Source organism: Phlebotomus papatasi, chromosome 2, assembly GCF_024763615.1.
Source record: "Phlebotomus papatasi isolate M1 chromosome 2, Ppap_2.1, whole genome shotgun sequence".
NCBI classification, from domain to species: Eukaryota; Metazoa; Arthropoda; class Insecta; order Diptera; family Psychodidae; genus Phlebotomus; species Phlebotomus papatasi.
In genome coordinates this window covers 11,516,279-11,531,517 of record NC_077223.1, presented here as the reverse complement: position 1 = coordinate 11,531,517, position 15,239 = coordinate 11,516,279, and the positions used below count along the sequence as shown (strand labels likewise).

The 15,239-nt window shown below is 33.2% G+C and overlaps 2 protein-coding genes across 2 annotated transcripts in view; both read right to left on the bottom strand.

The window, feature by feature from the left end:
* The window catches only part of LOC129803766 (RNA polymerase II elongation factor Ell), a 78,250-nt gene extending 66,431 nt beyond the window's left edge, over window positions 1-11,819 (bottom strand). The window contains exon 1 of the mRNA XM_055850547.1: window positions 11,015-11,819. Coding sequence (XP_055706522.1) covers window positions 11,015-11,155 — 141 coding nt within the window. The 5' untranslated portion in view covers window positions 11,156-11,819. The remainder of the gene's footprint in view (window positions 1-11,014) is intronic.
* A 1,069-nt stretch (window positions 11,820-12,888) lies between these two features.
* Window positions 12,889-14,023, bottom strand: LOC129803815 (uncharacterized). Its single transcript, XM_055850619.1, has 3 exons — window positions 13,870-14,023; window positions 13,170-13,806; window positions 12,889-13,104 (listed from the first exon to the last, which is right to left on the bottom strand). The coding sequence occupies exons 1-3, from the start codon at window positions 13,870-13,872 to the stop codon at window positions 12,989-12,991; spliced, it is 756 nt and encodes a 251-aa protein (XP_055706594.1). The 5' UTR covers window positions 13,873-14,023; the 3' UTR covers window positions 12,889-12,988.
* Between the last annotated feature and the right edge of the window lie 1,216 nt (window positions 14,024-15,239).

The following is a 15,239-nucleotide window of genomic DNA, read 5'->3' as shown; positions in this document are numbered from 1 at the left end:
TCTACTTTTCTTCTTCCCTTGCATTATACCCAAATATGCCCCAAGGAAAATGCTTCTTTTTTTTTATTTTTCATACATTAAATTTTCCACGTGAAAATTTTTATACGAACACCCCACCTATTCGTGAAGTGTACAAGCTCTCAAAGAGCAAGAGTGGGAGAGTCACGTTCATGAAAGACCAGTGAGAAAGTCAAAATTCACTGAAATTTTGCAGACATAGACATAAACGAATTGAAATTCACGATCGTGGTTCGCGATCACGTAATGTAGCAATCGCGTAAGACGAAATTTCACGATTGATCTTACACTTCCCACCAAAACACACTAAAAATGTCTAAATTTTAAATATCACGAAACAATAGGCCTTATTTTTATACCATTTGTTGAGCAGTGCATTACATTACAATCCCCAAAATCGATATTAATCACTCGTTAAACCAATCGAACATAAGTAATACAATCGAAAGATAGATTCTATTGAAATTGGGCATCAATTTAATAAAAAAAAATCGTCGCTTTCATTAGCAAATATCGTGAAAGTATTATTCAAAACTGCAGTAATTTATAAAGGACATGTAAAAAGTGATAACTTTAATACCTACTTCATACCAAATTAATAACTATCTCTTATTGACTTATTTCTGGGCTTTTTGAGATTTTCCTATGTTTGAATTATTCGATTAAAGTAGTAGTAAATTTCAAAATATTTGAATGAGTTGTTGAAGTTTTGACGTGTGGCCTATGTTATCTATTTTGAATTCTTTTTGAGAGCGTGTCTGCACTTGAAAGACTAGTCAAGAGTCATAAGTTTGCGCTCTTTGTAAACTACAGGAAATATTTATTTGCTCAAATCCTTCAAACCAGCATTGTATATTATTAAATAATATACTAATAATAATAATAATAATAATGTTGGCAAAACATTCTGCAGAGGAACTAGACCTTCTCTCAAGCAAAATTCCGAGAGATGCATTATCAAAAAAACAGAAATCAATTAAAGTATTTAAAAAAAAATAAAGCAGAATGAATTTATAACCTGTTAAATAAAGTAAATAATCTTGTTTTTTCAACTATGTTTCTTTTTTGAAGTAAAACTTCGTTATCTTTCCAAAGGATACCAAATGATCACATTCTATTAAAAATAAAACAAAAATAATAATAAATCACATACGAAAAAGAACACAAATATAGTTTAAAAAAAAAAACAATATAATGCAGTGAATCCTAATGACAATTCCGATTCTTAATGGCAAAACCATTTGTGTTTAGTAAAATATTCTGCAAATCGTGTCGGTTGTATCACCAACTGTGTTTACAGCTAATCCAAAAGACGCTATACGATATATTGATATACAGTAGAGTCTCGCTATAGTCCATATTTGGTTTCAAATTTGACACTTGGGTCGCACTAGTCCATGTAATTTTTTAAAATTATCAACGATTTTTAGTATTGAAATTGCTCGGCGGCTTCCACTTTCTTTGCGATTGTGGTACTTGTCCTCGCTCTCTTCATTGTGGATCACAATTATCACAACTACTCAATAAAGTTTGCCAAAAAATATTAAAATAATTAAGACAACATTGCATGTCGCGTACTAAAAAACATAACCCAACTTAAAATCAGTGTTTTGAAATCAACGGTCGATAAATTGTGGACTATAGAGTGATGGCCTATAGCGAGACTCTACTGTATATTGATATTGATCAGTAAAAGTAATATCAGTAATTGATATTTATTGACTATTTTTAACCTTTTTATCAGACTACGACCTCATAAAACTATCCTATCAAAACATACATTAAGAAGATTCTCTACCATAAAAAATTATGAATTTGTAATAGCACAAGGATTAAAACTTTAGTCAAGTGTACCAAAATTTTAATTAATTTATTATGGCACCGGTACACCGTTCATATCAGGAAAATTACATAAAATTAAAATTCACATCCCTTTCTTTCTTAAAAGTTTTGCACACTTCTCTGTCGCACTCTTCTTCTTCTTTTAAACATCACACCAAATTAAATATAGCTCAGTCCAATTTCGAGTCCGAAAAAGTAGGATAGTCTAATGAATGCAAATCTTTTTCGAAAGAAAGGAACGGAAATTTAGACTTCATGAAATTTTTCTGATCTAAAAGTTGTGCCGGAGCCATTATAAACAAAATTTAAGCTATTACAGATAGGTTTAAAGTACTGTAATGTTCATTAGGTATTATGCTTACATAAGCTTATTTAAGACATTTTTCATAGGGCTTCTTCTAAAATTAATTTTATTAAATTACTTTCCTTTGAATTTTTTTTGATCGATTTTACTGTATCCAGCTAACTTATCAGACGGTCATAGCAAAGGGACCTTGCATTTCACTATTAAAGCAACTCTTGTTCCCAGATCGAAAACTTCACCATTACAGTATTAAAAAAAATCTCAACTAACAAATATTGAAAAAATAAAAAACCGCGATTGTTATAATTGTTATTAAATTTTAGAAATGATTATAAAAAATTACTTATTTATTAATTTCCTATTAAAAAAGATATATTTTAAAATTAAATAAACGATATTAAATGTATATTTCTCTTAGAGAATCATTTTCCAGTAAATTCATTTTTCAGTAAAAGATAAGGACGATATACATAAGACTTTTTCAATTATGCTTCACTTATATTAATCCATAAGTCCCATTTAAAATAGGTAATTGTTTTTTAAGTGTAACACAAAATTATTTTTAATGCTTTCATACGGAACCCTCAAATTCCTACTACTTCTTTTCTTATGACAGCTCTTGAAATTTGAACAAAATACTCCAACCAAGAGGATATTTAGAATATTGCCCCGATTAGTCAGATAATTTGGACTAATATTAGAGTTCATTTTGAGTCCATTTAGGATTTCATCTAGATATATTAGGATATCTGAAAATCTGACTAAACCCTGGTTTCCCCAATAGCATTTAAGATTTTGCTAAGAGTCAATTCTCTATTTCGGATTACCGATGGATCGAGGCCACAATTGCGCCCCTTTTGCTTCCCCACTTCTATTCTATCTTAACCCCCGACACGTCTAACCGCTCCATGTCACAGCTCTGTGTGCAGCTGTCTCATACAGGCTTCAAACCTAAGGCTAGCCATATGGCTTACCTTCTCTAATTTCTTATCAATCAAGATTTTATGGAAAATTATCACTTAAGATTGGATATTATGATCGAATGATCCATTCTTTCCGTACAGAAGTAGATCTTGAAAAATTCGAAAATCTATTTGAAGATCCAAAAAAGAGACTTTCTTACTTTTAGATAATTCCGCAAGGTGGCTGAGATACATCCTGTTCGAATTTCGAAGTTCTCAAGTGTGAAAATGTGACGGTCTTCATATTGTTTTGAGGAATAAAACAGAACAACGACGCTAACTGTTCTTGTCCCATTACTCAATCACTCCATAATCACTGAGTAACTCTTTTGCCAGCTTTTTAGTGTGATATTTGATAAATTTTCCCCACCTTGTTCGAATATTTAGTATGAAAATTCGAAATTGAATTTGAATTCTTCGAACATCAACGACTTTTTGTGCAAATAGAGTTCCATTTACCTTTCATCCAAGACACTATTGGAGATTCAAAATCTACTTGTGATTGGGCTCATATTAAGTTTTGAAAAAGCAGTAAAATTGGTTGCTATTTCGAATTTTGAAACCCTCAGGAACTGGGCCAAATCTTAGGTCTGAAGCCAGCATCACTCATAGTACCGCTACTATGTCAAAACAGCCCATCTAGGTGCGTGTTTGGATCAGTGACAGTGAATATTTGTATCGACTGAAGTACCACTTTTATGCCGAAACCCGTTCTCGTACCAGCCTCTATTTTTTAGGCGGTTCTCTTTTTTGCTAATGTGCACCATTGACATTACTATTCATTCATTCACTGGACTAATTATATAAATAATATAATATAATATATAGAAATATGGGAAATATGGGAAATATATGAAGTGTTCGAAGCCAGAGTGTATACGAAGCTTAACCCTCTAACGGGTAAAACCGCCTCCAGGCGGTCTTCACAAAAATCACATTTACAGCGACAATAAAGGTTTTATTTAAAAGTGCTATATATCGGTAAAAGCCTTATAAACATTTCTTGAAAGTTTGAACTCATTTTGACTCTTCGTTTTGTTGCTATTCCCAGTTTTGTGTGACAGGTCAGAGAAAAAGCAACAAAAAATATTTGTGCAAAAAAACTCATTTCCAATTTCTATAAAAATACCGATTTAACTCTTTCGTCTCTTTTGGGACTGTAGTACCCAAAGAAGCATATGAATATTCCATGAAAAACAATGTTTTTTAATTATTTAGAACAGATAAAAATCCGATTCTTGTGGATGATTACAAACTATAAAGATGTCCAAATGTAAGATATTTTTTGCAGGATCCTAATTAATTCCTGAGCTTGGATATTTTTGATTAAAAAATTGTGAAATTGTTTTGCAGCATATGCTGCGGTCCGGAAAGAGTTAAAATAATCTGACTAAAATAAATTTATTTTTTACTGAAAGATATGTCATTCTACTATTTTATTTATTTTATTTAAACTATTTAAACTATTTTATTTAAAAAATTTGAAAAAACTAAAAATGTGAATTTTAGAAGCAAAAAGATTTTTTTTTATATTTTCTCACCTAGCGCCTAAACTATAAGAGATAATGAAGAATGGATGGTTTTTTCGACTTTATTGGATCATAATTATCCTAGAAAACATTGTTTTAGAACTTGTTTTCGCATATTAAAGAAAATACCGTTAGAGGGTTAAAAGCCTGCGCCAAGTGTCACTACACTTGATTCTAAGCGGCATGGGACTGACAACCCAATCTCTGTATAAGAAACAAATAATAATGCATGATCCGAACTCTCATTGCGGGAAGACCTAGTTCTTCTATGGATTGTTGTGCCAGCACTATTATTATTATACGATACTAGCTGATGGAAGCGGCCATATGACAACTTCAATTCCGATCACTTTTCCTCCATCTTATCACACTGAATACTCTTTAGAGATATAGTCACAATACTGCCATTTACTGATAAGAATTTTCAAAGATTCTCAACTCTCCTAACACACATACAAAACATACCATCAAAATGTAAGATAAAATATTTGTCAGTGTGTCAAAAATATTTTACTAGCATACTAAGCAAAACTTGTAGATTTTTATATAAATATTGACCCAATCTCAGGGCAAAAAGTCCGTATATCATAAAGAAAAGACAAGAAAAAAAAGGAAAACACTCTTTCATTGAGGACATTTATATAAGTAGCCTAAACTAAAATATTACTTGGAATGTCTGTTGGAAGAAAAAAAATTATCCAATATCCCCAACATTGCAATTTTTGCCCACTTTATCCCCCCAGCACATACTTATGAAGGTGGCATAGTATATGAACACTAAAAACTTTTGTTTGTGAGATTGGAAAAACACCAACGTGTGTATGTGGGGCTTGTTGAATTACACACGAAAGTTATTTGTCTGTGCCAACGAGACCAGTTTTTCGGGAAATCTCGCGCAGGAAATCTTTTATTTTCTGCCATTCACAAGAATTTGCCTTCTTAAAGAACTTTCAATGTAATTTAACTTATATTGCGGAATGTTTTTTTCGCAGGATTTTATTGAAAACCAATTCTACTTTTAATATGAACAAATTGTACTTTTATTCACTGAATTTAAAAATCTTTAAAATAGTAAGATTAGTACTTTATTGGCAGTATTAAAAAAAAAAGAACTCATTTCGTAATTCACTTTTAAAGAGATATATAGCAAATGCAAAGTGCTAATTCTTAAGCATGTTCGTGAAACTTTGAAAAGTTCTCTCGGAGTTCCTGCTAATACGAAAAGCTTCTTTTCCTTCAAACATTACCTTGCGAAATATTTTTTTTTACCTTCCAAAATATACACTTTAAACTTTAAATTTGCAAGAACAAAAAATAATTTAGCATTCGATAGCAAGTCTTTTTATTTTCTTGAAAAACTGATTGTAGTTCACCCACAAAAGTTAATGAAATCAATAAAAAGCAAGATTATTGAATACTGAGAAAATTTAATTTTCAGTATTACAGAAAAACTAAATGTTAACTAATGTTTAGTGATAAATTCTAAAAGGTCTGGTACCTGTGTACAAATCTTTTACAATAATCTTTCATTTCGAATTCTATATTAAACAAAAATCTGATTTACTGAGGACAAATTTTCTAGTAGAGAGAAGTGGGATATCTTTAAATTGGGGTACCTTTGAAAATGATTTTTTATCATATTTTTGAAAAGAAAACTAGACTTATCATAATGTAATTTAGCTTCACAGTAGGTTTCTAAAGCTAAATAAATCAATTCAAAGATGCTCAACTTCCGCCTATTTTTTTCACTTTCAAATCATAACTATGATTGAAAACTAAAAATTTAAACGTAAAATCTATAATCGACATTAAAAAATATTATATTAAACTTATGATTAATATACAAAGATATTTAAATTCAAAGTAATCACATATTTTCTAATGTGTTAAGCTAAAACGCAACAAGTTTTACAATAATGTAAGCTGAAATAAAAATGTCAAGCTTCTGCGAGTTCTTTTCAATTTTAAAGGTAGTCGGAAGGACGTTTAATCGTTTTAATACTGAAAAAAATGAGGTAAGATTATAATATTTAAAGCGTTTTTGTCATTAACCTTATATTACGAATAAGAAATCTTTAATTTTGATAAGCTTCCTTTATTCGAGAATCAACGAATTAACAATGTAAAAATTTACTATTCCGAACCAAAGGATAATGAAATTATATTATACTCTCAATTTTTTCTTGTAAACAAAGGCTTAAAAGTTTTTTCATTAATTATTGAATTTGAAAAGAAAGTAGGGTGGTTTATATTAAAATTTCCATTCAGCATAATTATTGAAGCATTTATTCTTTAAAAAATTACAATTAAAATTAAAAAAATTTATCACTGAATGTAAATAATAAGAATTTAACGAAATCTATCGATTACTGTTTTATTTATTCAATTTAATTATTTTATTTGTAACGATTTAAGAATTCAAAACCTAAAAAAAAATATTTCCAAAAGGGTCTGTCTGGCACAGCTTTTAGATCAGGAAAATTTCATAGTCAAAATTCACAATTCACACCCCTTTCTTTTCTAGAAAAATTTTTGCATATGCTTATCTTACACTTTCGCAATCTTCTTTTTTGAACATCACACCAAATTAAATTTAGTTCAGTCCAATTTTGAGAACGAAAACGTGGGATAGACTTATGCAAATCTTTTAAGAAAAAGGGGACGCGAATTTTGATTTCATGAAATTATACCTAGCTAAGAGGTGTGCCGAAGGCGAAGTCCTCTCGACATTCACTTTTCCATGCATTTTTGCATAGAGGCACTGAATCAGATTAATATATTCCGAAATTGTGCGTTAAAAGCTATCTTAAAATCGGAAGCAGCCAAAATCCCAAAAGCAAAAATCCCAAATATTTAAAATACTGAAAGGGATGAAATTATATGGAGGATAAACTGTAGAATAATTTCCCAACACAGAAAAGTTCCCTTGCTATGCTATAGGTATCCTGTGCTTTGCTAGGTGCTATGACACTTTTACGAATTTTGGTTTTCGGAATTTTGGCGTTCGGGATTTTGGCTTTCAGCATTTTGACGTTCAGGATTTCGACCGGGACCCTTTTTTTTTTGAAATATATATTTCATAATGCACGCCGAAATAATACAAGAACTACGACCAAATTTGTTTAAGTCGCGATGGAACATCTGCAAAAATTTTTACAAGGAAAAGTTAAAAATAGCTTCATCTTTTATTAGACATAATGGGCCCCTGGCCGAATGCCTAAGGACCAGAGTAACGAAAACTTAAACTAACTAACAAATATTAACTATTAAATAAACTAGGAAATATCTAAACACGAACCTCACATGTTACAGTTGGTACAGTCGATCGAGTCTCCTGATTAAGAAACTGTTCTTGGTTTTGCTCCCACGTCACAATTTTCTTTAATTTTTTTTGTGTTTGCTCTTTTAATATTATTAATAACAATTGTTTTTTTTTTCAAAAATAAAAAAAGGCATTTAGAGTGACTGGACCGGGGTGTCTTCTATGCACGAAATCTAGTCCTAACGGCTCTGGCTCGTTTTTTAGATCAGAAAAATTCTTGTAATCGAAATTCACATCCTTTTCTTTCTTAAAAGCTTTGGATATGTCTATCCTACCCTTTCGCACTCTTCTTTTTCTTTTTAATATTACACAAAATTAAATTAAGTTCATCCGTTTCATCCCAATTTTGTGTTCGAAGGAATGGAATAGACTTATGCAAATCTGTTGAGAAAGAAAGGGACGCGAAATTTGATTTCATGAAATTAGACTGAACTAAAAGATGTGCCAGATGCATTAGAATTAGACGCATTGTTTGTGTACTGAAGAGAGTACATAATTTTCTTGATTTTTTTGTTTTAAATTCTCTCTAAAATTCTTGAGATTTTTTAACTAAACCTTGTTTCTTCCCACAAGGATTTTGTTTTTAGAAATATCGTGTTATTTTACAAAGTTTGAAGCAATCATAATCAGGATACCCGACTCGTATCAAACGTACCATATGAAATCCACGTGCAATAAAAAATTGTCAATTTGTTGCATTGTGTAATTTTAATAAAGTTTTCTTGAATTGAATTAAAGCACAGATTCAGCACACAAGTGAAAATTACCCCACGAACAATTTTAGTGGAAATTCTTAACAATTAAAAATAATTTAAAGAACTTTCCCTAAGATAGGTTGCAATATGGAGTTTAGGCTAATTCCCAAAGGCTGATAACTTGTAAAAAAAATGGTTTTATTGTTTTTTTTAAGGTCTAATCCTAATGGATCTATTGACCCTGTCCCCCTGTCCAATCGTAAGTTAAAAATTTGCCAAAAATGAGTCATTTTGAGGGTGCATAGTTCAGGTAAATCCGGCCTCTATATTCAAATCATTTTTATACAATTTTCGGGCTTTTTGAACAATTCCAAGTCTTTAGAATTCACTCCTTATTTTCAGAATCCAATCAATTATCTATTGTGATAAAAAAGATATTATTTTTATGCGTAATCTAGATAGAAACTTATCTATTTTGCACGTTGCAAAAAAATCGGATTTTTTTTGTAAAATCATCAATGTGACTTTTAAGTGAAAACCTTTGAAAAATTTTCGCAGAACCAAAAAAGGTGATAAAAGATTTTTTAAATATTGTGGAATAGACCAGAGGAACCACTACTAAAGGAAAAAGTCATTTTTGCATTCGAATCTGGCAACACTAAAAAAAGAGGCTGATGTTGCATTTACAGTAGAGTCTCTCAAATCTGAATCTCTCAAATTCGAACGACGTTTGGATTCAAAATGTCAATTGTGAGGTTATGTCAGAAAGTTCGTATTCTTGGTGAATGAAAATTGTATTTATGTGCTTCTTCCTGAATGTTTACATACTTTATGGTCATGTAAAATGAAAGGGAAGTATGTTACCACTAAAAGTTGCGAGAAAGTACGGGAATTTGATTGAAAGTACAATTTAATCTCACACAAATTTCGTTGGTTTTGAGAAAATCGTTCGAATTTGGGAGGTGAGAAATGTCAAAAATACCCCCCGAGCGTTCGAATTTAGGAGACTCTACTGTATTTTTTTAAATGTTTTTAGGAATTTTTCTTATTCTTGAGGAATTCTTCTTACTTAGTTTTGTTGAAATAGAACCAATAAATATAAAAATTAGATAATTGTGATAAATTTGTGACAGTTGCAGGGTTTTTTGAGACCATAAGACAGTTCGTTAACAAACACTGATGGAAAATTGTAAAATTTTTATGTTTCTTTTAAGAGTTTTATTCTTTTCTTCCTTTGCAAAGAAAAAGAAACTATTCTAGAATCCTTACAGTGTAAAAAATGTGAGATTTATCCGTTTCTAGAAGGATAAAAGGGATTTCTCTTGAGTCACTTCTGGTGATCTAATGGAATGAATTTCAGTGTCCGGAGGACTTCGAAACAGCACACAGATTATCTGGAAGTCTACCTAGAACTTCTAGGGCCTTTTTCCAAAAAGATATAATGTCAGGATGACTTAAAAAAGCCCCCAAGAGCCCCAAAACAGACGACAAATATGGTCTGCATGCTATTTTTTTCAGGGTAATTTTCACACTAAAAAAACACAAGAAAAAACAATGAAAATCACAGAATTTTCCCACAAATCTCTTCATTGGTCACTTCTTTAATAATTTTTAATGAACTTACTACGGAAATTTGGTTACATCCGTGCAAAATTACGTGAAAAACATCAAACAGAAATGTCGCAAAGGACACCGTCCGCCATCTTCTATTTGACAACTGAACCGTTTTGGTGCATTTCTTCGAGCAACGCAAGCACCTTTTCAAGACATTTTCCTGAGGATTTTCCACGGACAATTCAAAAAATAAATAGACACAAGTGCTTCCAAAACTCACCAATTTTCTATTCCAATTCATAAATCACCGATATTCCACATATTTTTCATAATTTTCCAAGAATTATGAAATGTTGCAAAAATCGCTGGGCGACCCATATTTAGCTTATTTTTGCTATTAAATCACGTCTTTTAACCAATTCTTTGTCACTAAACTAATTCTAAAAACTATTTTCTTTATGTTGACAATAATTTTTATTGAAATTTCATTAATTAAACTTCACAAATCGACTTTAAAAAGCAATCTCGGCGAGGTATTTTTCAAATCCTGGCGACTACCACTACAAAAGCAGAAAAACGACTTTTTCCTTAAATGTTGGTTCCTCTGAATAGACCCAGGATCAACGAAATTTATCTCTGCACACACACAAAGGCAACTTTGACAGCTCCGAGGGTCTCTCACACACACACTTCCACCTACTGCTCCCCCTCCCCACCAACCAATAACTTTTCTTTTTCGCACAAAGATGGTGGCAATGAATAAAAAAAGGAATGATTTTAAAACTCACTTGATTCCGCTGAAATTCCTCAATGGCACGATAAGCAGAGTCGGTCAACTTGACAAATATCAACTCCTTGCCATCCGTGGTCGTGCTGGTATTTTGTATCTGCGACAATCCGTAAGAAATACCAGTGCACAGGGCGGCCATCTTGACTTGCTTTCAAATGTGCCACGTAAAAAAACCTTTCCAATTTGCTACGATTGCTGGATGAGGTGGGCCACTTTATTAACACCACACCACAGTGGAATCTCCTCTCAATTGAATCCACAGCACAAATAGGCAGGAACAATTTGCCAAATATGGCAAAATGTCTCCCAAAACTGGGCTTCCTTCAAAACTCTCTTTCCCTTCTTTCTATTGCCAATTTCTTTTTCTTTTTTCTCTTCTTCAATTAATTCCTTCTCTATAACACTATTTCACCATACCACTCCAATCACCAGTTGCTTTGGGGATGTATTTTTCCGTTGAAAAATTGCAGCGAAAGTCCATCAAATATGGAGAATTTAATTTCAAAGTTGCTAATCTTCTGTCGCTATGGGGGTCATTGAAGAGTTTGCCATGAAAAATTCACTCATTCACTTTTTTTTTCTCTTCGTCTACGCCAGTGACCTTTTCACACACACACACCACAGTCTTTTCTATCCTGTCTCTTATGAGGAAACCAAAAAATTAATTAGGAAAAATAAAACAAAAAACCTTCACTCTTGATTTTCTCTCAAATTTCCTCCTTTCTATGTCTTCCTTGTGAGAAAAATTTACACCAGCGACCGTGTGTCGCGCAGCCCGTCAACAGACTGACTATCTGTCAAAAATCCCGCGTCAACGTGACAGCCAGCAGCCAACTTCACACTCTGATCCCACTGGTGGCGAACAGCGGCGAATTCCGGAAAACACATTTTCTCATAAGAAAAACTCCAAAAAATCCAAGCAAGAACTTATTTTCTCAATCCATTAAAAAAATTCCACTACTTTGACTAAAAGTTTCCTCATGAAATGTGGAAATGTGTCTAAAATTAATTATCCTTAAGCCTCATTCACATGATGAAAAAGTGCATAAGAAAAAATACGTAAACGTAAACCAAAATAGAGCAATCTGATTGGCTGAGGCTTACGCACTTTTGCATAGAAATTTTTCATAAAGATGATTTTATTTCTCAATTTAATTCCCAACTGTTTCCAATTTCAAATCAAATGCACGCGCGACAAAAATCAGCTGTCAAATTTTCGCAGTTAACAAACAGTAATCGTAATTTCTTACTTGTTACAACTGGTGAGAGCGTGAGAGATCCTCCCCGAGGTTTTGCGGTTCAGGTGCAACTTCTCTCCGGATGCGATGCTGACACCACACAAGTTTCCTTCAAAATCAATTCCGGACATTTCAATTCTTGAGTTCTCGTGGAAAAACAGCACTTCTATTGTTGGAGTGGTTCTTCCATGTTTTGCTGATGGTCCTGTCCTGATTCCTCCGTGTTGTTGGGTTATCTTTCGGGATAACATTGTACTCCACATGACACATCTCAAACCTGAGCCTTTCTGTACAAATGCACACACATTCCACCAAGATATCACATACGAGGGCAATGCTTGGAATCCTTGGAATACTCTCTGCCCAAATATTCTGTATTTTTCTCTCCTCCGTGAATTTTTACTCACGAAAAGAAACAAATTTGTTTCACGCGCACCGCACAATTGATTTGACAGCTGATTTTTGTCGCGCGAGCATTTGATTTGAAATTGGGAACAATTGGGAATTAAATTGAGAATTACAAATTAAAATTTCTCATGCAAATTTTCATCATGTGAATCCAGCTTTAACAGAAAAAATTGCAATTCCTGGCCAGGCATTTTTGTTTTCCCGCGACCTTTAAAATAAAATCACGTCAATGGTGGCGAAATCCTTGGAATTTTTCGCGCTCTTATATTTCATAAAATAAACATTATCTTTTCATATGCATGCTTCACTGGAAAGTATACACATTATTAGGGTTTTCCCTTTCGAAAGCGCTGCCTTGCCTGAGCTTTCGTGTATCTATTGCGGGTGGTCGTAGCACTTCCGGTTTCTGGTGCCTCTTCAGTTTCTTCCTGTTTCTGAAAATCTACACAAACAAAAAATTAATTAAAAATTGATGGGACAGTATTTAAAGATCAATATTTGTATTACCTTCAAGAAGATCAACTGGGGGCTCAAGATTTCCCTTCCTTTGTAAATTCACCATGTACCTATACATCCGGTAGATGCCGTATCCCATTAGAGAAAATATTAATGTAAGAAGGAATGCTAGAAACGTATTGAGAGAAGAAGTTTCTGCCAAAAAACTATCCGCCAGGGATATTATCACACCGAGAAAGGCGCCAGCTGTTACAAAGATCCATGGAAGTCTCTTAGTCATCTTGGCTTCCTTACTGCTAAGACTGGCCACTTTTTGGGCAGCATTTATGATGGTAATGTCATTTGGCTGCAAGTGAAGTGCCCTTCCATACGACAGAAGAGCCGTTTCATAGTGTCCAGCTGCTGTTTGGACTTCCCCACGTCTGAAGTAGCCCTTAGCCCAGTCAGGACGGAGTTGAATAGCCCTGTCAGCATCCTCATTGGCATAGTAGAAGAGCTTCATCTTCAGAAATGCCAAGGATCGATTGCTAAAGAGTGTGGCATCGGGATTTGGGCTCATTTTAATAGCTTGCGAATAGTGGAGAATTGCCTCCTTGTAGTTCCCAGCGCGTACACATTGATTCCCTTGTTCCTTGATCTCCTCCGCCGTGGGTTCCCTCGCATCCGGACATTCTTCTCCCTCAGCAACCTATTCCGGAACACACAAATATCCCATTATTCTTCACTCTACATCGCCCAACAAACTACTTACCATTGTCCACAAATTCCTAGATCTACTGACCACCTCCTAAACTCTCAATAAACCATGAATTGATGTACAAAATACTGTGGAGCGTCGAATATAAAAACTCACGTTGACATTTTGCATATTTTTACTGAAACTTTTTCGGAATGCCACGATAGCGCTGGCATCGCCGGACGAAATCTGTGAAGAGAAGTCCGAAAAAAGAGCGCGACGATAAGTCCATATTGAATTCAGAGCATAAAGAAAATTATGATATTGATAAAAATTAGTGCTATATCATATAAAATGAGTGTCCAAATTAAAGTTAAAAGCACAATGATTAAATTTGAGTAGAAATTTTATAAGGAAATTAGATTCAGAGTGAAATCAGTAAGAGAAATAAAATTTGAGGTTAAATCCGACGGCGTCCCCAATGAATTCATGCAAAAGCAAGCAGAAAAACCTCCACCGGCGAGAAGTGTTGCAAATTTTTCAATGTGGGAACAACCAGATGATATTGGAAAAGAACTAGATACTAGAGGAAGCAATAAACTGGGAGCACAAAGTTATTTAGACCGGAAGGAAAATCTTGGTGACCAAGACCAGAGGAAGCCTTCAAACATTAAATAGAAGAACTCAAGAAGATCACAAAATAGGGAATATGACGGTGAAAATATATTAACGTGGAGCTTAGAATCAGTGCAAAGCATTTAGTCAGAGACGAGTAAATGATATAATGGGATAAAAAATGAAAGAATGAGCATAAAAACTTCATGGAAAAGCAAAGCAAAAGACAAAGAAGACATATTTTAATTCATTAAATAAATAAAGGTGAGCATATAATAATTAAAAAAAACAGTGAACGTTAAAAAATAAAAGAAAGTGATAAATGAAAAAAAAAAATAAAATTTAAAGTGAGCGAACGAAATGGCTATATGGACCTAATTGAGTCCGACAGCCAAAACGTAAAACAAAAGAAGAAGAAGAAGCTAATTTGGGGGGAGCGCCCTAAAAGAATGTTGGAAGTATACAATGCACTGGTTAAATCGAGAAAAATCTATGGAGCACCAGTAATACAATATGCAGTACCAGAAGAAAAGTTAGGCAACCAACTGCAGATAATCGCGAACCAGGCACTAAGAACAATCCTTGGTTTTGTCAAGTCGACGCCAGTAAACACTATACTAGAGAGCGCAGAATTACCTATAGCAATGGAACTTGAAAATACTACAGCTAGATATATAGCTAAAAAGAAAATGATGGACGATGAGAAAATGAATGGAGAAAGAGTGAAAGAATGCCAGACAACCTAATAATCAAAGAAGAGTTAGTTAATAAAGTGAGCAATAAAAAGGACACTAGTATAGAAGAATTGAGAGCTTACGCATATGAAACTA

Bases quoted from the DNA above. Each gene is read 5' to 3' on its own strand.
- LOC129803815 (XM_055850619.1), bottom strand. The intron at 13,105-13,169 runs GTAATACAAATA...TTGTTTGTGTAG, and splicing joins CCCAGTTGATCTTCTTGAAG to ATTTTCAGAAACAGGAAGAA.